Source organism: Hemicordylus capensis, chromosome 3 (assembly GCF_027244095.1).
Source record: "Hemicordylus capensis ecotype Gifberg chromosome 3, rHemCap1.1.pri, whole genome shotgun sequence".
Taxonomy (NCBI): Eukaryota; Metazoa; Chordata; class Lepidosauria; order Squamata; family Cordylidae; genus Hemicordylus; species Hemicordylus capensis.
This window is the reverse complement of record NC_069659.1, coordinates 290,502,199-290,528,692: the sequence shown is the minus strand read 5'-3', so window position 1 is coordinate 290,528,692 and position 26,494 is coordinate 290,502,199. Positions and strand designations below refer to the sequence as shown.

Below are 26,494 nucleotides of genomic sequence, written 5' to 3'. Positions count from 1 at the left end.
GCTTACCATTACTACGGCTGAATGCATTAGTGAACTGACAGCATTATGGATTGATTCACCATTCACCAGGATCTATCCTGATAAAGTGCTAATGTGTATGGACCCAAACTTCTTACCCAAGGTGGTTTCCGACTTCCACTTCAACCAAAACATTGTTCTCCCTATGTTCTTTAGGGACGCCTCTACACCTTTAGAATGTGCAATGCACTCTTTGGATGAACGCTTTTATATTACCTAGACCACACTAAGAACTTTAGATCCGTCAAGCATTTGTTTGTGGCATGTAAGGGCTCTGTGAGAGGCTCCTGCATTTCAAGACAGAGAATGTCCAGTTGGCTAGTTGAGCTCATTATGCTGACCTACAAGTCACAGAACATGAAACCACCTGAAGCAATCAAGGCCCACTCTACCCATGCTGATGTAAATGGTTTTTGAATTTACATACTTTAAATAAGTTTCTGGAACAGACCGGACATTTCAGAGATTGATATTAATTAATAACAAAGCAGAGAAGGTTCTTAAAAATACTAAGATAGTTGTATTGGTTAAATAGCTAAAAGATACAATTAATATACAGTTTTAAATGGTTGTTAAAATAGTTGTTTAAAGGAAGTGTCTCAAAGACTAAGCTTCTCTTAGAAGCTGATGTCCTTTTTCAGGCTAGATCCCCCAGTCTATGACAAGGCAAAACAATTTCAAAGCTCACTTACACCCAGTTCATAATCCTAAACTTTCCAATATGGACTGCAGTCTCACAAATCACATTTCTAAGTTCCCCTGCACCAAGTCCGGTACCTCATACTCAATCTCAAAAATAATATCTAGTCTCATGATTTGGTATACTTACAACCAGGTATGAACCTTGATCAGGGGCGATAAATTCTTGGAGAGATCGTTTGATCAATCAGCTAGCCTACATGCACACCATCTCTCTCTTCATTCATTCATTCATTCATTCGATTTCTATACCGCCCTTCCAAAAAATGGCTCAGGGCAGTTTACATAGAGAAATAATAAATAAGATGAATCCCTGTCACCAAAGGGCTCACAATCTAAAAAGAAACATAAGATAGACACCAGCAACAGTCACTGAAGGTACTGTGCTGGGGGTGGATAGGGACACCGAAACTAAACTCTCTTAGTTTCGATGTCAATGCTGAGTGGCAAGGTACCAAAGTACACAGCAAGCATTTATACCCATCTTTCTGTTCAGCGGGGTTTGAGCAAAAGCAGAAAACAATCCCTGTTTTGACAGAAGTTGGCATTCATAGCCTTTGAGAATCTTGAGAAAAACAGACATTAAAATTCCCCTTTCTGCTTATGCATAGATCCTGTCCTTTCCATGTCACGGTGACCTTGCTCCCATACCGAGCATGTGCAGAGTGCTGGTTAGACTGAAGTCTGCGAGCCTTGTCCAATACACAGCTGTGCAGTTTGCAAAACTGTAGCAAAACATATTCTTTTCTGACTGTGTGCACAAAGCAACCAGATGTTATTCTCCTGTTATTTTCATGAATATTGTTATTCTTATGATATTTCCCTAAGTCTCCCTACGCTGGCCAAATTCTTACTCATTCTTTGGCCTATATAGATGTTCTTGGCCAGGTCACTGTAACTTGAACTGTAACCTGGCATGAAAGGAGGCACCCAGGCCAGGGAGCTCTTGTCTTCAGCTCCTGAAAAGGCCAACAGCCGGAGATAATGTTATTTTAACCTTCTGTAATTTGCTTCTTTTAATATTGTAAACTGCTTTGGGTGCCTTTTGTCAAGGCAGAAAGGTGGTATAAAAATGTAGTAAAGAAATAATAATAAATAACCTTCACAGACATCTGTAAAGCTGCAACTTAGTCCACTGAGTTACCTTTCATCAAGCATTACGCCATAGATGTGCACTCTGCTGCCGAGGCGAGTTTCAGGAGAAGCGTTTTGAAGCAAGTGTTAATATAGCTACTGGTGCACCCTTCTCCATTGGGGGCTTGCTAAACACCCATTTTTATGGATCTTGGTCCAGATAAACAGTTTGCTCACCTGAAAATTTTGATCTGGCAGAGATCCATCGACATCCATAAGACCCTCCAGAGCCAACCATCTGCAGTAGTGCTACGCTATGTGCATATTGAATGTGCACACTATTCTCCTTTGATGATGAACTCACCTGATTCTGGATTATCGTCCTCTATGGCGGCCGTCCAAGAACTAAATAGCACACTGTGGGCATGGAGGCAGGGCTCAGTCACCTTGATGAGCTGCAGCATTCTACCGTGAGAATCCTGCGCAGGGACAGTACTCATTTTATGGATGTTGATGGATCTCTACCAGATAAAAAGTTACAGGTGAGCAGCCTGTTTTTACAGGGATCATTGCTTTGGACCCAGCTTTACTTTGAGCTTCAGATGGTGGCTGTGGCCAGAAATGTTCAAAGTGATCCTGCTGTGTCCTCTTTTTGGCAGCTGAGACTTTGCGTCCCTAATTCATGTCTTGAGAACATTTAAGTTGGATTACTTTAATTCACTCTGTGCAGGGCTGCCCTTGAAGACTGTTTGGAAATTACAGTGAGTCTAGAATATAGTAGTCATACTTCTGACAGAACCTAGCCATAAGGAACGTATTACAGCTATCTTTAAAGAGTTGCCCTGGTCAGCAAGGCAACTCTTTAAAGACAGCTGTAATATGCTCCTTAAGATTTGGGCCCTGTTTACTTAAAGGAACACCTCCTCATGTACCAAGATCTCCCAAGGATGTCCTTTTATAAATGTTACTGCTGTCTGAAGCGTGACAAAAAGCTATAAGTTCTAGTGCCTCCTTGATGGTGGCACCCCCGTTTTGATATTCCCTGACTAGCGTATCCACTTCCTTTTCTACTTTTAGATGCTGACAAAAATATCTTTGTTCCAGGGTCCATTTCCAGAACTTAACTTCTGTTGTGGCAGCTGTTCTTTAACTGGAGAAGTGCTATTTTATTATTGACTGAGATTTTAGTGTTGTGTGTTTTGTGTTTTTTAATGTGTGGTAGTGGTTTATTTTACAGTCCCCTTAAGTGGCACAGCGGGGAAATGCTTGACTAACAAGCCAAAGGTTGCCGTTTAAAATCCCCTCTGGTACTATATTGGGCAGCAGCGATATAGGAAGATGCTGAAAGGCATCATCTCATACTACCTCAGGAGGAGGCAATGTTAAACCCCTCTTGTATACTACCAACGAAAACCACAGGGCTCTGTGGGCGCCAGGAGTCTAAATCGACTTGACGGCACACATTACCTTTAGTGGTTTATTTAACCACATATAAAAGTGGAATATAAAGTTAAAAAATAAACAGTTAACCAAACGTTATAAATATTAAGAAATGATAAATAAATGCCCATTGCCCTTATTAGTCAAGATTCTAAGTATCCGATAGTGTAGGAAACTGAAATGGAGCTCAAGAGTCCTTGACTGCTGCAGGCCTTATCACAACAGGCAGAAAACAAAGTGGTGTAGGTGGAGGACTGTGTGGAGAGTCAGATGGGCTTCAGGAGCCTGGGAGGTATACCAGTGAGGCTTCTAGGCGAAGGGACAAAAGTATGGAAGATCCACTTAGTTTAGAATGGTTATATGGTTTCATAAAATATGGACTGACATCTTAACAGCATGAACACAGTGCTAGCTCACCCAGCGCTAGGTCCCATGCTTCAGAAGTGGGATGCACAAGAGTGCCTGCATTTTGAAAGTGTGGAGACTAGCATGGGGGCTAGCACTGTGTGCAGGCAGTTGTTAGAAGCACACATGCAGCGCTGGTCAGGATATTGGCTGAAAATGAATTCATTGGCTGACATCCTAAGGCTTCATGCATGCTACATGAGATGTGCCTGTGCAGTCAAAGGCAGTTCTATTAACTCTTCTACTACTATACATATGCCACTTTTCAACCAAAGTTTCTAAAGAGGTTTACACAAAAAATAAACATACCGTAAATGCAGTGGTTTGCATACAGGTGAGTGGATTTATTATGTATGTATGTATGTGTCACATTTTTATACTGCTTGATATATACATCTTTTGGCGGAATACAAAATTTAAAACAATATGGAAGTCACAGATTAAAATCCACAAAACACAATAAAAACAATAGCCTAAAACAGTTATTAAAACAAATTATTAAAATTAATTATAAAAGCCTGTGAGAACAGGTGAGTCTTGAGGGCCTTCTTGAAAACAAACAGAGAAGAAGATGCTCTTATTTCAATAGAGAGCATATTCCAAAGCCCCTTTCTCCAATCTCCCCTTCTACCAGAAGTGCCTTGTGCCACCTGAAAATATGACCCTGTGGGTTGTGCAAGGGATGATCATTGAAAGGGAAGGGGAGACTGTCAAACCCAACCCCACCACCATCACCTCAACCTGTATGTGAGTGCTGGTGCTGTATTATTATTTATTATTTTTACATTTTATATCCCGCTCTTCGTCCAAGGAGCCCAGAGCAGTGTACTACATACTTAAGTTTCTCCTCACAACAACCCTGTGAAGTAGGTTAGGCTAAGAGAGAAGTGACTGGCCCAGAGTCACCCAGCTAGTATCATGGCTGAATGGGGATTTGAACTCGGGTCTCCCCGGTCCTAGTCCAGCACTCTAACCACTACACCATGCTGGTGCTGTAGTAGTTTGGAAGCTTTCTGCAGCATGGCATTTCTTCCTGCAGTGTGCTTGGAGCCTTAATCAGGATGTTGGCCATTCTTAGTTGCCCTTGACTTTAGTAGTTGCTTATGGGAGCACTGCACAGGGTATATGCTGCTTATTTATATGAGGACTGTTTTATAAACTAATTATTTCTTTTCCCACTCTCTCCTGTTTTACTTCTGTTCAGGAATGTCTTCCAAGGAAATCTATGGTAATGAGCTTGAGCACTTCCTCTCCCCAACCCCACACTATTACATTAATATATTTGGATAATTTTTGGGATATCTCCTCCCCTTTATTAATGGGCCTTAGAACCTGTAGGGAATGAAAAATAGATGCATTTGCTTATACTTCAATGTATAAAATTTGAGTCCATCATATTTGGATCAAAACTATTCCCATTATGCATATGAACTGAACTTTAAGTTGCTTACAGGTTCTTTGTAGGTCTTTAAAACTCTCTCTTAGGTAATTAGGCAAATAGTAAACCAAATTAGAAACAGAATTATGCATGTGCTTGTTTTGTGCACTTTAAACCTAATTTAACGTTAATAGTATTTTCCTTAGCACATACTAGCTTCATTGGAAAGTTTCACGTGTGTCTTGCTTTAAGTTTCCTTTCCCCCCAAAAGAACGCATGATGTGCCCAGCATGAAATGAAAATACATTGTGATAGCATTCAGAAATTCAGTATGCTTCCTTGATGGTGGTATTTTTCCTTGTTCAGATGATGCTTTTGTTAGACCAGTGACCTTTTGGATTGTTGGAGACTTTGACAAACCATCTGGAAGGCAACTGCTATATGATGCAATCAGACACCAGGTAGGTAGCAGTCCTTATTAAAGGGAAATTGCATTGTCAGCGATCAGCCAATCATCTTTATTTCAGTCTCAGACCAGCATAAAAGCAATAAAACACGACAGCGGATGTATTAGAAGCCTAGATATGAGTGACACAATACAAGCATATGATTAAAAATAAAACAAAACTGTTATTATAGAATTATAATAGCTATAAAAGGCTATACAAATCAGAAGTAGAAATACAATTTAGAGTAAAACTATGGCTGTCCAGTACAAAAAGCAAAATCACAAACTAATTGGCCCTTAATGGCTGAGATCTAAAGACTGTATGTAGTAAACAATAGTTAATAATGGTAAAAAGTGGGTACAAATGTTTATGAAAAGTTCATTAAAAACATAAAAGGCATCATAAAAGGACATAAGGGCATAAAAGCAAAAATGCATTAGAAAGTTATATAAAAGTCATGAATATCCCTGTAGCAAATACCCCTGTAGAACTAGCACTAAAGGAGGATGTGCTCTCTTGTTTTTGCTTGCCCAGTATTGTCAGCAATATACAGGGAACTGAGGGTCACCATTGGCTTGTTTTATAACGGCTTTAGAGACAAATAAGTGCTGGCTTTTAAAATATAAGAGGGAGAGTAGAAATAAAAGGGAGAGTAGTTATTGCTCCTTCACTCTAGCCTGCCTGACTTGGGGTTTTGGATTTTGTTTTGGTTTTTGCATCATGCTGAGCCTAACCTAATTGAATCTCTTTTGTTCCATCTTAAGACTACTGCAGACAGGGCTCTTCATTATGCCCAGCATCATTTATTTATTTTCTGTTCAGCCCCACTGCCTTTGCTCAACATCCATCTTGAAAGAAAGTTATAGTAAACTTGAAAGCCTGATCACTATTTTGTAACTTTTGAGCTAGTCCTGATAAAGATATTACCCTACTGCAGCAACAAGTGTTGCTGTTTGCTTTTTTAAAAAAAATTAGGAACTCTTGGTCCTGAAACACATTGAGCTACAAATAATGCTTTGTATTTAAGTAGCGTGAGCACAATGGCACTTGCACGAATGTTCTTCCCTGCCCTTCCTCCCTAGGCCACTTCTTAAACCCCCCAAGAGCTGCTCCTGAGTTTAGGAGACTCTCAGGGATGTGGCGTGCGGGGCTGCACTAGGCAGGGTGAATCCCTACAAGTCGTATGATAGCATTTACCACTATTGAGGGGAATCCTGACTTTCCACTGGTTTGTATTTCTGTCTTGCTTCCAACAAGAGCAAACAGGGTTTTTGTGCATATACAGTTTTGATATCAGAGATCGTGAGTTGGTCTGCAACGCACACACACAGGCTCTTTGTTTAGAGCCCCTGGTGGCGCAGTGGTAAAACTGCCGCCCTGTAACCAGAAGGTTACAAGTTCGATCCTGACCAGGGGCTCAAGGTTGACTCAGCCTTCCATCCTTCCGAGGTCGGTAAAATGAATACCCAGAATGTTGGGGGCAATATGCTAAATCATTGTAAACCGCTTAGAGAGCTCCGGCTATAGAGCGGTATATAAATGTAAGTGCTATTGCTATTGCTACAAATTGATGATGCAATCTCAATTTGTGTGTGTTTTAAAATAGAAGCTTCTAGCTCTCATTGAGTATTGAGAAACCCCAATCAATTGCTCAGTTTAATAACTTAATAAGATTTGTAAGGGGTGACTCAGGTTACATTGAAGGGAAACCATTCCAAAGTGATATGAGAAATGCTTGTTTTGCTGTGCTATCCATTTCCCACAAAGAACAAACAAGCTTTATTAATGATCAGGACTTTAACAAAGATCTGCTGTTAGAGTCTATTCCTGTTGGTCAATGCAAAGGTGCATTTTTGTTTGGAGGCCCATGATAAGCCTTAAAAATGAGAGCAACTGAATGAATATTGAAAGGAATTTACAAAAAGGGAAAATAAAGGAAGCATTATTTATAGAGAAATTGAGATATTAATGCTCGGGAGGCACTGGCTGATGCTATTAGGGTCATTAGCCTTTGAGAAAAATCAGGTGATTCCCTTTCTCCCCCCATCCCTCGTTGTCTCTCCACCAGTCACGGAAGAGGTTATCAGGTCTATGGAATTTAACAGCTGGGGAATGGAGGAGGTTTTTATCTGCGCGTGTCTGTTTGTTTAACTGATGATGGTGTGTTACACCTAAACATCTTTTATTTTATTTTTGTATACGATCTTTAATTTCTTTTTGCACAATAAAGGTCTTTGTTGAGAGTTGTAAGTCACAATAAGTAATTTCTACATCATTATGGCTGATGCTTTTTTAATACAAACATTTCACAGCAGCATGGCTTCTGATTATGCATATTGCAAGACATATTGATAAATTTAAAAGTTGGAAGAGGACATGTGTGTAGATGGTGGGGTTTTAATGCTCACTCCCTGGTTCTTATGGTACTCTTTACTTGCTGGACTTCATAGCTGTCTAGGTATAGCGTTGTTAATGTACATTTCACTGTTGTGCAGAAATCCAGCAACCATGTCCGGATTGGTATGATTAGCAACCCCAGTGAAGAACCAGACAGCAAGAACACAATCATTGCCAGAGCCATATGGGCGGCCTTGCAGACACAGACATCGAACAATGCCAAAAACTTCATCACAAAATTGGCTAAGGAGGAAAATGCAAAAGCTCTGGAGGCTGGAGCTGATATTGTAGAATTTGCTGTTGGAGTAAGTACTGTATGGAAGATGACTTCTACTGTGAGGTAGAGTAGTAGCTGTTCAGATGACCTGCTGCAAAGCTTGTGTGTGTGTGTGTGTGTGTGTGTGTTTGTGTGACCACAGTGAGAGTAGAACTGGGGTCTCTGAATTTTATGGACCAGAGTTGAACCTGTGCTGTTAGAATTAGCACAGGGTAGGGATTTCAGAATGTCCAGACACAGCAACCACTTCCTCTCTCCTCCTCCTAGTGGCAGGGAATGCCTGAGTACTTTGCTTTTAGCTGCTAACCATTCCCATATCTAGGATTGCCAGGTCCCACCAAGAAAAGGCCTTATACTGCCTAATACATTGTTCCATCTAGCACAGTATTGTCTACTCTGACTGACAGCAGCTCTCCAAGATTTCAGGAGAAGAGTCTTTCCCTACTCTGCCTGGAGATGCCAGGGATTTAACCTAGAACCTCCTGCATGCAGAACAAGATTCTTTGCCACTGAGCTACTGCCCCATCCCTGTATGGATGTGGAATGCCAACTCCTCCAGTTCTGTCTAGGAGTCTTGCATGCAGCTCCATTCACCCGCCTCATCCAACTGATATACCATGAGTAGCTCATTAATAATTGTGATCAGAAGTTAAGTGATATTCTCAAATACAAGATCTGGATAGTGGTTCCATCATTCATAAGTAGTGGGTTCTGCGCCTGCGCAGATCAGCTTCGGGAAGAATTCATTAGCTCCTCGCGATGCCAACCGCCTCCTGCACGTGACTGCAGTACCCTCTAGTGGCGGTTAGGCGTCTCAGTGTTCAGTTTCTTTCTGACCGCCATAGCGATCAGTGCTCGGAGGCTGTTTGCTCCTCGTGTGGAAAGTTTGTAATTCGTTTTAAAGGTTTTAGACTTCTGGTTACGGCTTTGGACTATTCTCACGGACTTCCCTCGGTTCTGACAGTACTTTGGACTCGGATTTGAATTTTGGAATGTTTTTTACTACTCTTTCTCTAACTCCTTTGGATTTGACCGCGATCTCGGAACTCCCCCCTCGACCTAGGAACGGAATGACTACTGTTTTTCTCAAAATGAGCAGCCCGGGGAAGCCTGGTAAGGTGAGTAATTCCGGCAAGACTACCTTTAAACGATGTACTAATTGCCGCGGAAAGATTCCCTCAACAGACGGCCATACTCTATGTCAGTTTTGCCTAGGGGAGTTGCACGATATGAAATCCTGCTCCCTCTGTGTAACTTTTAGTAAACAGACTCTAAAGAATCGTGCTGCACGTCTAAAAGTGTTCTTGTTGGAGGAGGCTTTACTGCCTAAAAAAGCTGCCCCGGTGACTTTGGCTGCGGGTCCTGCGTCTACGGGCCCAGCATCGAGTGCGCAATCAAAGGACCCTGGAAAGTCAAAGAAAATCTCGGCGTCTGGCGCTTCGCCATCTGCCGCTTCAACGTCGAGGGCCACGGCATCGAGTACTTCGGCATTGGACCCTTCAGGAACATTTAAGTGTCCAGAGGAATGCTGGTCTGGTCAGAAGAGGAAGCACAAGGAGGATCCTTCGGCGCACGGATCTACCCACAAGAAGTCTAAACATAAGCATTGGGACCAGGCTGTGGAACTTACTCCTTCACCCTTGGGGCTGCAGGACTATGTGATCCCTCAGCGTCAAACAGCTTCCTTATCTCCAGCTCTGACGCCCTATCAGTCACCACTGACTCCTGGGCCCAGAGCGCACACCGTTCGACATCGTGACCAGTCGACTTCGAAGATGTCCAGGCAGAAGTCTGGAGGTCACTTTTTGGAATCGAGGACTCGACATCAAGATGATGCTGCAGTGACCGCTAACATGGCTCTCCCATCAATGTCAAAGACATTGACATCGGCGACTGCGTTGGAGTCGACGATCGCCAACATTTTGGATATGGAGCTCGACGCAGACCCCGATATCGAACTCAACATTGAGGATGATGCCGTAGCTTTTGATCCTATTGTTGTAGAAGAAATTATTACGGAGCCATCTCCAACGACACCTGGTGGTGTGGAGGAGCGAGATGCTAGTTGCCTAAACCGGATGCTGCTTTCTGAGGAAAGTACACCCTCTATGGGAACCTTTACAGGATTTCAGGAGATTGACTACCTCCCTGGGCCAGTACCCAGGACTCCAATACCCAAGACACCGTCCTTTTTGGCTAGGGGCACGCCAGTCACAGGACTTACCCAGTGCTGGTTGGGGTGACTCGGTTCACCTGTCAGGCAGAGACTACGCTTTGTTTAGGGAGTGGTTGCGACAGAGAGAACAGACCCTCAGGGTCAGGAAGGAGACGGCTGTCCAGACAGCTTTTGCACCTGTGCAGCACGCAGAGATGGCAGTTCAGGCTACAGCGCCGTTGCCATGGCAGCGTACCGTCTCTTTGCAAGCTAATGTGCCACGGCCTCAGCTGCCTCCTGCACCCGCACCACCCCAGGTGGCAACTCAGACGACGCGTACTCATATATCTACTGTTGTGGGCAACTCGCCTGCACCCTTGGATGACGGTGTTGATGAGGATGACTATACCTCTGATTCAACTCCGCCTGATCCATACGATCCCGAGGCACCTGCTTTACCTGATCCTGATTCGGATGTCGCGACTGTTCCATCAACATCGCCTAGTGAAGAGATGAAGGGCTACCATCAGCAGGTAGCTGAGATGGCTCAGGTTTTAGGCCTGTCATTGAAGGAAAAGACCACTGATCTGGAGGACCCGGTTTATAATATGATGCGAGCAGCTACTGGTTTGAAACTGGTCTACCTGCCTATACTGCCTCATATCACCAGGGCGGCGAAATCAGCGTGGGAGGTGCTCCAGACTTCGGCACCCACCTCGAAACGCTTAGAGGCTCTGTATGGTATCCAAGAGGAGGAGAATGCTTATCTGGTGCGTCACCCTACTCCCAACTCTTTGGTGGTGGACTGTGCTACGACATCTAAGGGTGGCAAGAGGCACACCACACCTGCGGACAAGGAGGGCCATAAACTGGACGTCCTGGGGAGGCGCATGTATTCGACGGCGTGCTTATCTATCAAGATTGCCAACTATGTGGCCTGTCAAGCAAGGTATACGCATTCCCTCTGGGAGGCTTTGTTCTATCAACGTGCTAAGCTGGAACCAGGCAGGTTTGTGAAGAAATTTGAGTCTGTTTTTGCAAAATCTACAGCGGCTACCCGTCAGCAGTTGGCTAATGCCAAGCATTTAGCCAAGTCTGAATCCTGCACGTTGACGTCATCTATAATTCTGAGGAGGCATGCTTAGCTGCGAGCTACAGGTCTCCAGCAAGATTTGTGTGATCTCATTGAGACTCTTTCATTTGACGGAGTGGGCTTGTTTTCGCACAAGACCAATGACAACATGGAGCAGTGGAAAAAATCACAGGTCACCGCATGGACCTTTACCAACCAGCGGTTTAGCAACAGATACCACCCATATAACCAGTACAATCAGTACCAGAGGCGCCAGAACAATTACTGGCAGACCCTTAAGCGAGACTTCAGGCGATCCTACCAACGTTTCGGAGCAACTTCAAGCGGCCTTATTATCCAAAAAAACGGGCTAATCAATCCAACCAAAATAAGAGGAAACCACAATCAAAGCAGCAACTTTGATCGGGAGGTAGGCCCACTACCAACTTGCGACTTGCCTTAACAAAGCTATATGACCAACATCACAGCAAGGAAAACCATCTCCTTGAACTGTGCCAGAGTAACCATCAAACTGGCAGGCCATGCCCAAGCATGGCACCATATAACATCGGATGAATGGGTCTTACGCATTGTAACGACGGACTATGCTCTGGAGTTTCCTCCATTTCTGGGTGTGAAGTTCACTCCGGAAACCCCAGTCTTGAGGGAGGAGGTAGAAAAGCTTTTGATGAAGGAGGCTATATCACCGGTCCAGTGGGCTCTCAGCCAGTCGGGATTTTATTCCCGTTATTTTCAAGTTCCCAAGCGCGATGGGGGCATAAGACCAAATATGGATCTCCGGGGCCTGAACCAATACATCGAGGTACAAAAATTCAGGATGACAACGTTGCAAGCCATCCTTCCACTCCTCTATGGGGAGAATTGGATTGCAACACTCGACTTGAAAGATTTCATATATCAATTCTTTCATATAGGCATCCAAGAGAACCATCACAAGTACCTCCACTTCACCATGGGGAACGAGATATATCAATACAACGTGCTACCCTTCGGCCTGGTCACCGCTCCACGGGTATTGACGAAGTGTGTTGCAGTAATAATAGCCTATCTCAGAACAAAGGGGCTGTCCATATATCCTTATCTGGACGACTGGCTGCTGTCAGCCGGTACACGGGAACAACTGCAAAAGGATGTGCATTTGGTGACATCCTTGTTGGACAACCTGGGCATAAGGATCAACTGGGAGAAATCCTTTCTTCAGCCTGCAAAACGCCTTCGATATATCGGGGCGCTGTTGGACATGTCAGCCCAGAGGGCGTTTCTACCAAAGGAACGGTTTACTCGCCTGAGAGTGCTCATCCTTTTGTGCCAAGGGCAGCCGGTGCAAAAGGCAAGAACTGTACAAGTGATACTCTGTCTGATGGCGTCCTGCACCACCACCATATTATATGCAAAGCTGCGTATGCGCAAGCTGCAGCTTTGGTTTCTAAAAGCTTACAAACCGGGACTAGAGCCAAAATCCAAGCGTGTAACGCTTCCAAAGAGAGTGTTGGACTCATTGACGTGGTGGACCAAGGAATCAAACATCCTCAACAGCGTCCAGTTCGAGGCGCTAAGGCCTTCGGCCACTGTGACGTCCGATGCTTCACTGCAGGGCTGGGGGGCCCACCTGCTACATCACAGGGTGCAAGGGCTGTGGTCGCAGAAGGAGAAGGTTCTACATATCAACTTCCTGGAGCTGTTGGCCGCATTCAAAGCCCTGATTGCCTTCCAGGAGGAGCTCATGGGACAAACCGTCCAACTGCAGATGGACAATACAACAGCCATTGCGTATGTCAACAAGCAGGGTGGGACGGTGTCCAGATCGTTATGCGGCCTCAGTTTGCAACGGTGGAATTGGTGCATCTCACGCAGAATTTATCCCATTGCCATTCACATCAAGGGCACCATGAACGTTTTAGCGGACTTCTTGAGCAGGGAGCTTGTGCTGGACCAGCACGAGTGGAAGTTGAATCCCATGATACTAGAATAATTATTCCAAGCATGGGGCAGACCTAAGGTGGATCTGTTCAAGATCTGATCCAAGAACAGCAAGTGCGACCTCTATTGCTCCCGGATGGGAGTCGGCCCAAACACCAAGGGGGATGCATTTCAGTTTCAGTGGTGCCAACAGCTGTTTTATGCCTATCCCCCGATTCCGCTGCTCCACAGAGTGGTGGCCAAGCTTCTACAAGACAAGACTTGGACGATAGTGGTTGCCCCATGGTGGCCAAGGCAGCCATGGTACACGCAGTTACTCAGACTGTCCCAAGGCAGGTACAGATGTCTACCACAGTGGACAGATCTGATTACTCAAGCCCAAGAAAAGTTGGTTCACCCCAACTTATCTGTGCTGAATCTCATTGCGTGGAGGATCGGCTGCTAAGGAGAATTCTCTTCAACACCTGTAAGCTGTCCACGAGGTGCAGCTATTGAGCAAAATGGCATAGGTTTAAAGTGCACGCCACTTCTAGGGGATTTGACCCCAAAGAAGCAAGCCTTAAGGCAGTTCTTCTCTACCTAACCTCTCTGAAACAAAGTGGCCTGGAGAATGTCTCTATAAAAGTGCATGTGGCTGCTATATCGGCACACCATGATGGGTGGTACGGAAAGACAGTCTTCACCCATCTGAGATGTAAGGACTTTTTGAGAGGCATCAATAATCTATACCTGCCAGTTAGGCTGCCAGCTGAAAAGTGGAGTCTCTCTTTGGTGCTCTCGTCACTGACGGAATCGCCTTTTGAACCATTGGCAGCTGCGTTGTTGAAGCTCTTAACCCTGAAGACACTCTTCTTGGTAGCCGTCACCTCAGCAAGGCGTGTGAGTGAGCTGCGTGCGCTCTGCATAGATGAGCCTTATACAAAGTTTTATCCAGAACAGGTCATCATGCGTTTAGATTCTGAGTTCCATCCAAAGATTGTTTCAGAGTTTCACCTTAATACTGAAATTGTGTTGCCTACCTTTTTCAGGGATCTATCGACCGTGCTCGAGCGGGTGATGCATTCATTGGATGTTTGAAGGGCCCTGCTCTACTATTTGAGGGCCACTAAGGATATTCGTAAGACACCACAGTTATTTATTGGCTTGCAAGGCAAATGTAAGGGGTATTCTCCAACTCGCCAAAAGTTGACTTTCTGGTTAGTAGTACTGATTAAGATGGCGTATGACCAGCAAGGGGTCAGTCCACCAGCTACCATCAGGGCTTACTCCACTAGGGCTTACACCACGTCTGCAGCACATCTATCAGGCATTCGATTCACTGATATCTGCACAGCAGCAAAGGGGTCACCTCACCAGACATTTGTAAAGCACTACGCCGTGGATCTGCATACGGCTAGGGCTGCAGACTTTGGACAGGCAGTCCTTACAAGGGTGTTACAGTGACTTGCGGTGCTTGCCCACCTCCTACTGGGTAGCTCGTAATTCACCCACTACTTATGAATGATGGAACCACTATCCAGATAAACAGGTTGCTTACCTGTAACAGATGATCTGGTAGTGGTTCCATACATTCATAACACCCGCCCGTTCATCCCCGCTGGCAAGCCACTGTACTCTGTACATCTTATGCAAGATACTATGCCAACCAGACCTGGCTGCTATGTCGGCCATCTAGAAACTGAACGTTTAGATGCTAACCACCACTAGAGGGTACTGCAGTCACGTGCAGTAGGTGGTTGGTGTCACGAGAAACTAACGAATTCTTTCCGAAGCTGATCTGCGCAGGCGCAGAACCCACTACTTATGAATGTATGGAACCACTACCAGATCATCTGTTACAGGTAAGCAACCTGACTTTAGGGCCATTGTGGGATTGTTTGGATTTGGCAATATGAATTTTAACACCATGCTATTAAATATTAATATTTATAAAATTTTAAAGCCATTAAGTGTGAATTTTAATACCATGCCAAAAGCATATCTAATTGCAAACCTGTTCATACATAAAATTTGTGACAGTTTAATAGCAAGTGCAAAGAATGTGCCCAGTCCTAAGGACTGATTTGCTGGCATCAGGACTGGGCCATCAATGTGTCATCCTCTTTGACTAGCTACTGTTAACAAGGAGACAATGGTCTGCATTAGTACTTGACACATCACAAAATTAGAGGAATATAGGAATCCTCTTTCTTATTTTGTACAGTCTCCCTTCATCTGCCTTCCAACAGCCATTGTGGGTGGGCTGCAATGGGTCCATTTTGAAAGGCTGAAGTAAGAGAGTTCTCCAATCTTATAATAGTTTTATAAGAAACCTAGAAAGCTGCCTTATACAGAGTCAGACCATTGGTCCGTCTAGCTCAGGCCTGCTCAACTTCGGCTTTCCTGCAGATGTTGGCCTACAACTCCCATAATCCCTGGCTATTGGCTAGTGTGGCTGGGGATTATGGGAGTTTCTCTGTGTGTGTGTGTGTGTGTGTGTGTGTGTGTGTGTGTGTGTGTGTGTGCCACCCTTCCAAAAATGGCTCAGTTGTAGTCCAGAAACAGCTGGGAGGCCTAAGTTGAGCAGCCTGATCTAGCTCAATATTGTCTATAGTGACTGGGTTTATAGTGACCTTGTCTATAGTCCAAGGTTTCAGGCAGGAGTCTTTCCCAGCCCTACCCAGAAATGCTTAGAATCGAACCTGATGCCTTCCATGTATAAAACATGTGTTCTGTCACTGAGCTAAGGCTCCACACCCATTTATATAAAGTTACTTATTAGTATTAAGAGGTGTTCCTATTTCTGTTGGATTTCTCTTTTAAGAAGCATGACATTTGTTAGTTTACTACTTAATTTCAATAAGCTTTGCAAAGTAAACTGTTCAGATAGCTAGGACTGTCCAAAGAAAATAAGGCTTCTTTCTTGAAAACTAGGATGTGAGGGATCTCTCTCTTTCTCTCTCAATCTCTTAATTTTTGTAACTTTTGATTTACCAGGGGGTTGTGTTTTTTTAAGTGGAGATGTTTTGTCTTGTCTCTTAATGTATACATTTCCCCTTTTCAGGGTATGGATATCAATTCTTTTAAGGCTGCCTTTGAATCTCCTAAAGTGGATTTTATTCTTTCACATACCATGTACTCAAGGGATGTTCTTAAACTGAAGAAAGGTCAGAGGGCAGTGATCAGCAATGGAAGGGTAAGCAACCTAAGGAAGTTGTATCTAAAATACGAAAGAGGAACTATTTCACTTACAGGAATATTTATTTACATGTCTAGTCTGCCCCATTTCATATGCTCAGATTAGTGTAGAATTTTGAACTAACACACATACAGATAAAATGAAATTGGGATGTGTCCTTTGATCTTAAATGTGACTGAAGGTTAGTTGGCACTAAAAGATACCAATGTCTTCTGGGTCTTTGTTCATGGTAGAGTTAGTGGATGGACTCACCCCAATTCCACTGAAGTGAGCCCCAGATAACACACATTGTCCTATAGAAGGGTCAAAAGGGGTTGAATTGACTTTATACGTCAAACCTAAGATCTCTGTAGGGATCCATGGTCCCTCACAACTTGGTCTTCTGTGCCTGCGCAGGAATCCCACGGAGGAATCCATAGCTCCAATTAGGTTCTGTCTGTCCCTTTAAGGTGTAGGGATACCAGAGCCTGTAAAGCAGGCTGTAGAGCTCCTCCTCTTCAGTTCCTTCTTGTCCGTCGCTTGTGCTGCCTCGTGAAGGGTATGCTCCTTTCCCCTCATTCCTGTGAAAAAAGTAAGATAAAAAATTTGCTGATTTTTCATTTTTGACTCAGACTGACTGATTGCTCTCTGATATTTTTTCCCTCCAAACTTGTGACCTCAGACTGCTTTAAGGACATTCTCTGTTTAGTCCTCTGGTTTTGGAATTTCTCGCGTGCGCTTTTTGACTGACTCAGACTGTTTTTGACCTTGATTATGTCTTACTCCAAAACTTTTAAACGGTGTGCTATATGCAAAGGCACCATGCCCTCTTCAAATGACCCTGCGGACTACCTTATCTGTCCAGGTGTTGGCCACAACACCAGCACCTCCAAGGTTTGCTTGTTTAAGGAAAAAACCTGACTCAGTAGGGAGTTACATTTAAAAGCTTCTCTTTATGAAAATATTTTGCATCCCGGGATTCTGAGACTAAGCCCACCGTCACTGCCAAGGACCTCGATGCCTGGCCCTTCATTGCCATCCACCTCAACGGCATCTCGTTTGGCTCCTGATAAGCATGGGGAAGGCATTTTTAAGAAGCCTATGGATAATGGACATGAAGGCTCTTGCAAGCATAAATGAGATAGAGACTGCTCTCCCTCCTCCAAACACGTGCACAAAAAGCGCTCAAAGTCAGCAACCTAGGATATCAAGAGTACACTCAGAGCTTCTTGTTTTTTGACCTTGACATCAAGATCGATGCCAGGCTCAAAACCACACAAAACCGTGTCGACATCAACCCCAGGATCAGCATATGTCTTGCTGTTAGCTAAGACTCCTGCGCTGTCCTCTGCGCAACCGGGAACTTCTTACTCTCCTAAGGACTCAGGTGCTAAGGCATTGACTTCTAAAGCTGCAACCTCAATGCCAAGCACCGGGATGTCGGGGGATAGAAGATCTTCGGAAATGGCACTCTGGCGTAGAAGATCCTGACCTCAATGCCAAGGACTGCTCCAGCGCCAGTGCCACTGGCACCTTCGGCGCCGAAGATAACTGTTCCGACGTCGACAGCTTCGGTGTTGAGGATGCCCCCAATGCCTGCATTTCCACAAGGTCCTACCCAGGCTTCTTCTGCAGGGCTTTCACCAGTTCATTCACGACCTCCTTTGCCTGTTGTTATCTCACCTGTTCAGTCCCCAGCTTGACTGTCTCCTAGTCAAATACTGAAGGGGAATACCCCTGCAAAATAATCTCCTGCCTTGTCACCCCTACCCAGGCAGGAACTGGAAAGATTGGTGAGATCAGCTAACTCCACACTTTCCAATATCACATTTAAAGGCTTTGCTCTCTCTCAAGGCCTAGACAATAATGACTCCAGATCTCCTTTACCAATTCCTAGGATGCCCTCCGGTGCCCCTACAGGGGGGATGTCTGTGTGCTCTCCTTCCATGCCATGGTGAGAACGCTACCATTACTCGGTGCCACATCGCCCCATAAGATCTCTGATGCCTTTGACTCAGGCCACTGAGTGCTGGGGGGCGCTTTAGGTCCCTTTCTCTTTATGGATGCCCTGGCCTCCCCTACAACTTTGAAGAGTAGGGGCTGTGGAAGTCTATGAAACCTAGGGCTACTATCTCGGTTCCCCCTACCCCTGATGCCAACAACCCATTTAAGTGACCTACACCCAGGAATCCCTCAGGGCCACCGATGTCAGCCTTGAGGGCCCCTCCATCTCCTCCATATCCACCTGTGGCACCTCCAGAACTGGTCTGCCCTAAAGTCCCTCCAACTCCGGTGGAACCACTTCCTGAGGCTCCTGGCCTGGAAGACATGGATATTGAGTCTACAGATCCCTCTGTCCCTGGCTTGGACATCACTGACGTCCCCCTTGGCACCTCTATGGATGACAATGTGGTGAACCCTCCTTCGAACTCCCTGGCCAAGGAGACAAAGTCTTATAGGGTTCAAATACAGGAAATGGCAAAGGCCTTGGGCTCCACCTCAACAGGCTGCATTCCAGAACAGGTACTATTATGAGTACAAGCACCGCTACCAACCTAAACCTTCTCAAGAGAGCGACAACTTTAGACGAGGCTCCAGGCAATTCTCCAGACCTTCTTCCAACACCACCAGAGAAACCAGCAAAAATCCAAACGATAGGATCAGCCTAAGCAGGCTTTTTAACCTAGAGGTTCTGGAAGTATCTGTGTCCATCCCCCTTGATTCCATCCGCCTTGCTCCTTTCCTCCCTTCCTGGTGTCATATAACATCAGAATTCGTGTTGTGTTGTGCATAGTTGCCTCCGGCTATGCAACAGATTTTGAAACTCTCTCCGCTTATGCAGGAATAAAATACACCCACTCAACTCCTACCCTTGAACAAGAGGTCTCTGAGCCAAAAGGGGGCCATAGAACCTGTTCCTTCCTGCTCTTTGTATTCTGGCTTTTACTCCACATACTTCCAGGTTCCTAAACATGATGGAGTACTTCGTCCTATTTTGAACCTAAGGGGACTGAACAAGTTTGTTAAGACTAGCAAGTTCAGTATGATATCCCTGCAGGGCATCCTCCCGCTCCTATGGGGAAAGGAGTGGTTTGTCTCCCTTGACTTAAAGGACACATACTTCCACATTTCCGTAAAGCCCCACCATTGTCAGCTTCTGTCTAGGTACACGGGCATACCAATACAAGGTGCTCCCTTTTGGTCTCTGTACTGCCCCCTGGGTTTTTATCATATGTATGGGTGCAGTGATTGCATATATGCACATGCAGGGTGTTTTGATTTTTCTGTATTTAGATGACTGGCTTATCACCACAAGAGAGATATGATTTTGTTTGTTTATTGATTTGATTTATATACCATCCCTCCAAAAATGGTTCAGGGAGGTTTACAACAAATAAAAACAATTAAATCAATTAACAGTTAAAATGAAAACCAAATCAATTAAACAATTAAAATAATTTAAACATTAAAAACATTAACATTAAAATCATTTAAAACTAGCATCAAAAATATAAACCATATATCTAATTAAAAGCCTGGATGAATAAATGCATCTTCAGTGCCTATTTAAAAGTTGCCAAAGATGGGGAGGTTCTTATTTCAACAGGGAGCGTATTCCAAAGTCCAGGGGCAGCAAGGGAGAAGGCCCATTCCCGAGTAGCCGCCAAATGAGTTGGTGACAACTGCCGGCGAACCTCTCTAGATTATCTCAACAAGTGGTGGGACTCATGGTTTGGAAGACGTTCTCTTAAATACCCAGGGCTTAAGCTGTTTAGGGCTTTATAGGTGATAACCATCACCTTGTATTTTGCCCAGAAATGTATTGGCAGCCAGTGTAATTCTTTCGACACAGGAGTGATATGGTCTCTCCTAGATGATCCAGAGAACAACCTGGCCACTGCATTCTGGACCAACTGCAGTTTCTGGACTACATACAAAGGCAGCCCCACATAGAGCGCATTTCAGTAATCCAGCCTAGAGGTTACCTGCATATGTACCACCATTTTGAGGTCGTTCATCTCAGGAAATGGATGCAGCTGGCATATCAGTCAAAACTGATAAAAAGCACCTCTGGTCACTGCCTCAACTTGGGACACCAGGGAGAGGTCCAGATCCAGAAGCACCCCCAGACAGCGAACCTGTTCCTTCCGTGGGCGCGTGACCCCATCCAGAACCGGCAGATCAGTATCGTCACCTGATTGATCCTGTTGTACAACCTTCAGCTCACTCTCTCTCTCCTAGTAGATCTGGGCCTCACTGTCAACCTCAAGAAGTCTGTCCTGGCCCCTTGACACCCAATCCAGTATATTGGTGCTGTCCTGGATGCGGTCACAAGGCGTGCCTACTTACCCATTGAACGCGTCCAATCCATCTCGGCCCTGATTGCAGCATTCCAAGCTTTGTCCAAGTAGAGGGCCCACTCGATACAGTGCCTTCTGGGCATGATGGCTTCATGCACCACGATGGTGGCCAACGCCCATCTTCGAATGCAGAGACTTCAAATGTGGCTGCTCTCGGTATTCAGACCGATCCTGGACAATCAAATGAAGTGGTTAGTCATACCTGGTGCTGTTCTCCAGGAACTTACTTGGTGAGCTATGCCTGACTCCCTGTCACAAGGTGTCCCTTTCCATGTCCTGACCTTCACAACCTCAGTCATCACTGACACCTCTCTGCAAGGCTGGGGTGCACATTGTGGTCCCCTACAGACACAGGGCTTGTGGAACCTCCATTAGCAGGAACTCCACATTAACTTCCTAGAGCTATTGGCAGTTTCCCTTGCTTTTAAATCCTTTCTTTCTGTCCTACAAGGGCAGGTGGTCCAGGTTCATCTTGATAACACCATGGCTATTGCCTGACTGAACCATCAAGAAGGGACTGTCTCGATATCCCTGAATTACCTAGCCCTACAATTGTGGGAATGGTGCCTACTACATGAGATCCATCCTATTGCCTTCCATATTAAAGGGGAGGATAATATCCTAGCTGACTCACTTAGTAGGGATATCTCTTTTTCGATCCTCCATGAGTGGGAACTGAACGCCTCCATTCTTTCCGAAGTTCTTGACACTTGGGGCATCCCTGATGTTGATCTTTTTGCTTCGGAACAAAACACAAAATGTAATTTATTCCGTTCCAGGACAAGCATCAGCATGAACTCCATAGGAGACGCCTTTCAGTTACAATGGAAGGACAGGCTATACTCCCTCCCCACCTCCCCTTCCCGCTAATGTCCAAGGTGATGGGAAGAATTCTTCAAGAACAGAGTCAATGCATTCTGGCTGTCTGGTGGCCCAGGCAGCCCAGGCTCCCGGCTCTACTAAGACTCTACAAGGGCAGTTACCTCCGTCTCCCATTGTGGAAAGACCTACTGATGAGAGATGGGAGCTTAGTCCTGCACCATGTTCTTCACACTCTCTCGCTTATGGCGTGGAGGCTGAACTTTTAGATGAGATTCTGTTGAATGAGAGGAAAGCCTTGACTAGAAGAGACTATAAGTGCAAATGGAAGTGTTTCCTATTTTATTTGTCTTTGAAAGGTTTTGAACCCTTCCAGGCATCTATCTGACAAATATTACTGTACCCCACCTCTCTCAAAGGTTTGGGGCTCTCTAATACTTCCCTTGTCACCTGAAGTGGTGCAGCGGGGAAATGCTTGACTAACAAGCAGAAGGTTGTTGGTTCGAATCCCTGCTGGTATGTTTACCAGACTATGGGAAACACCGATATTGGGCAGCAGCGATATAGGAAAATACTGAGAGGCATCATCTTATACTGCACGAGAGGAGGCAATGGTAAACCCCTCCTGTATTCTACCAAAAGAAAACCACAGGGCTTTGTGGGCACCAGGAGTTGACACTGACTTGATGGCACACTTTACCTTACCTTACCTTAATACATCCCTTAAAGTATGATGTAACTTGTGGCTATATCAGCTCACCACCCCGACTGGGATGGCAAGTCAGTTTTTGTCCACCATGACTCTAAACATTTTTTGAAGGGGATCAGCATCTCTACCCCCCAGTTCAGGACCTGGTGGAGCCATGAAGCTTCTCACTTGTGCTATCCACACTCTCAGAGGCCCCATTTGAGCCACTCCTTACATCCTCGATGAAACTGTTGTGCCTGAAAACATCTTTTCTTGTTGCTATCACTTCGGCTAGACAGGTCAGCGAACTCACTGCTTTGAGAGCTGATTCTCCCTATACCAAATTTTACCCAGACAGGGTGGTTCTTCATCCTGCTTTCTGTCCTAAGATTGTCTATGATTTCCACATAAATCAGGACATTATCCTACCTACATTCTTCCTCAGTCTGTCTACACCCTTGGAATGCTCCATGCATGCCTTAGACGTTCGCAGGTGCCTCCTATATTTCCTGGACTGCAAAAAGGCATTCCAATGCTCAAACAAGCTGTTCATCTCTTTCTCTGGGCCTCACAAGGGCCACACCATCTCCAGACAGAGACTATTGAATTGGCTTGTGCCACTAATTTTCTTATGTTACAAAAAGCAAGGCGTCCAGCCTCCTGCCAAGGTCAGGGCCCACTCTACCAGGACCATGGCTCCCTCAGCAGCCCACATGTCAGACATCAGCATGACTAACATTTTCAGAGCTGCCACTTCGTCTTCGGACCTGCTTTTTGTTAAACACTATGCGATGAACTTGCGCCCCGCTTCTGAGGCCAACTTTGGTTGGGCGGTTTTGAAGAAAGTACTCTAATCACTGGCACCCACCCCTATGCAGGATGTAACAGATTATCACCCCTATGCTTACCTGTAACAGATTATCTCTGTGGGGATCCATGGTCAATCACATCATCCGCCCAGCCATCCCCACTGCTAGCATGTTTCTGAATTGGCTTACCTGTTGCTTTTTCTTGGTGTTCTTCTCTCAGTGTCGTAAGTCTCCTCTTCGCAGCAGCCAATTCAGGAATGGGAAGAGCAACTTCCATGATATGGGAGGACTTCCTCTCAACTTCTACCTCAGCCACCACAGAAGGCTGCACTGTGAGCTCAGGCTCCTCTTGATAGAAGAGCCTGCGCACATCAGCAGGGGATGGGGATGACTCGGGTGGTAGACCGCTCTTGCCATCGCCCACCACAACCAGCATCACCCCTCCTTTTGCCTGCCACTCTGCTCCTGGCTCTGCTTCACACCTTCCTAGACATCTTGGGGTTTTAAAAAAAAATTGTGGGGGGTGAAGAAGCGCCTTTAATAGGGCGTGGGAGCAGATGCCCATCAACCACAATGACCTTATTTGGCTCTCTCAGATGAATACCACCTTCTTCCTTGTCATGACAATAGGTGAAACCCTTCTGATTACTCACCCTCCTCAATAACATCCTTTCCTACCAACTCCTTAACAATGAACAAGCCCCTGAGGGCAACCCACTTCATTCTTGATCCTCCCCTACTGTTGCAGCTGATGTTTGAACTGCAGCAGTCTTTAACTGGGGACTGTCCATCCATTATCTCCAAATTCAGTGCAGCAAATAACTATCTCCCAAGAACAGGGGTACTGTTAGATACAATATAGAATTCTGCAACTGTACTACATGACCCAAAAGTTACTTTTAAAGGTAAACATCCCTTCACAGGAATCCAGTTTATTAAATAACATGCTAACATGTTATCCCTTGCTAACTTGGCGAAGAGGCACCTTTTAATGTGGTGATTCTCTTTATTTAGCAGGTGGAGAGTAACTGGCCCTATCCACCCCCAGCACAGTACCTCCAGTGATTGTTGCTGGTGTCTATCTTATGTTTCTTTTAGATTATGAGCCCTTTGGGGACAGGGATCCATCTTATTTATTTATTATTTCTCTGTGTAAACTGCCCTGAGCCATTTTTGGAAGGGTGGTATAGAAATCAAATAAATAATAATAAATACAGGTGAAACTCAGAAAATTAGAATATCGTGCAAAAGTCCATTAATTTCAGTAATGCAAATTAAAAGGTGAAACTGATATATGAGACAGACGCATTACATGCAAAGCGAGATAAGTCAAGCCTTAATTTGTTATAATTGTGATGATCATGGCGTACAGCTCATGAAAACCCCAAATCCACAATCCCAGAAAATTAGAATATTACATGGAACCAAGAAGACAAGGATTGTAGAATAGAACAATATCGGACCTCTGAAAAGTATACAGTGTACTGTGCTTGATTGGCCAGCAAACTCGCCTGACCTGACCCCATAGAGAATCTATGGGGCATTGCCAAGAGAAGGATGAGAGACATGAGACCAAATAATGCAGAATTGCTGAAGGCCGCTAATGAAGCATCCTAGTCTTCCATAACACCTCATCAGTGCCACAGGCTGATAGCATCCATGCCACGCCGCATTGAGGCAGTAATTGCTGCAAAAGGGGCCCAAACCAAGTACTGAATACATATGCATGCTTATACTTTTCAGAGGTCCGATATTGTTCTATTCTACAATCCTTGTCTTCTTGGTTCCATGTAATATTCTAATTTTCTGGGATTGTGGATTTGGGGTTTTCATGAGCTGTACGCCATGATCATCACAATTATAACAAATTAAGGCTTGACTTATCTCGCTTTGCATGTAATGCGTCTGTCTCGTATATCAGTTTCACCTTTTAATATGCATTACTGAAATTAATGGACTTTTGCACGATATTCTAATTTTCCGAGTTTCACCTGTAAATGATAACTGTAGTTTGAGTTTAGTGAGTGGTTAATCCCCTTAAGTGGCACCGCGGGGAAATGCTTGACTAACAAGCAGAAGGTTGCCGGTGTGAATCCCCGCTGGTTCTATATCACGCAGTAGCAATATAGGAAGATGCTGAAAGGCATCATCTCATACTGCGTGGGAGGAGGTAATGCTAACCCTCCTCCTGTATTCTACCAAAGAAAACCACAGGGCTCTGTGGGCACCAGGAGTTGAAATCAACTTGATGGCACACTTTACCTTTACGATGCATCCCCAAAATATTGAAAACAGACTGATTCTGTCAATATAGCACCTGCTGACCCAGTATCCAGCATCAATTCCATATCTTTTTATTTCTCCACAGCTGCAACAAACACATTAATATTGCACACAATTTTCTCTGCAAGGAAAGAAGGACTAATCTTATCCACACTCAAGATAGTTACATCTGGTACTGTGACTACATGTACCTGCTGGTTAAACTGATTACTATGGCATACTTTAGCAAAGCATCAATTTTTTACATTGAGCTATCTTAGCAGGGCATCCTCTATGACTTGCATCCTCTATGACTTAACCCCCTTATGTCAGGTTTAATGATTTAATGTTCATTAGTGTTAGCAATTAGAGATTATTTAACTATTGGTCCATTGTTTGTCAATATACATCTTCATTGTTTGGCTGCTTTATACTATTCTTATATATGTTTGCCGTAGTCATGGTGGAATATCCCCCCCCCTTTTTTTTGCTTGGTTGATTCCATGATTGCCTTTGCTTGCGTTTTGGAGGGCTCTTAGGGGCATAGTGTCCCCTGTTGGGAACTCCTGCGCTAGAATAAAACTAGTCGGGATGTAGGCCATAATAAATACAAATTAGTTAAAACTATTACAAAAAATAAATCAAGCATCTGATGATTTTTTTTAAAAAAGTGTGAGGTCAGCAGACAACAAAAACAAAGACATTTTCAGTTATCAGTAGGCCTGAATGCCCTCTGAAAGAAAACCTGTATTTGCTGTGTCAAAACCCAAGCAATGAAGGAGCCAAACAGGTGGGAGAGCGTTTCAGAGTCTGGGGGCCATTACAGAAACAGCCTTATCTTATGTGACTGCAGTGGGCCTCAAATGATGACCTGAGTGAGCAGGTAGGTTTGTAAGGCAAGAAGTGGTTGATATTGTTGTTCGCGTGACTGGGGCAATATTGACTTTCCAAAAGGTTCAAATTTCCTTTTAAAGGTATTTGATTTTTACGCTCTTAATAGCAGTAGTGGCTGGTGCGGTTGAGACAGGGGGCACTAAACAAACCACACCTGTCCCACTGATACCAGTTGCTACTGCTCAATAGTGAGATGAGT

The 26,494-nt window shown here is 44.7% G+C and overlaps 1 protein-coding gene across 4 annotated transcripts in view; it reads left to right on the top strand.

Annotated features, from left to right (window-relative positions):
- UGGT1 (UDP-glucose glycoprotein glucosyltransferase 1) overlaps nt 1-26,494 on the top strand; it is a 118,853-nt gene that overhangs the window by 65,566 nt on the left and 26,793 nt on the right. For 3 of the 4 annotated variants that reach the window (XM_053308613.1, XM_053308612.1, XM_053308615.1), the window contains exons 21-24: nt 4,841-4,864; nt 5,381-5,475; nt 7,959-8,165; nt 16,349-16,480. In XM_053308613.1, coding sequence (XP_053164588.1) covers nt 4,841-4,864; nt 5,381-5,475; nt 7,959-8,165; nt 16,349-16,480 — 458 coding nt within the window. The remainder of the gene's footprint in view (nt 1-4,840; nt 4,865-5,380; nt 5,476-7,958; nt 8,166-16,348; nt 16,481-26,494) is intronic. The other variant, XM_053308614.1, reaches the window with a different exon arrangement.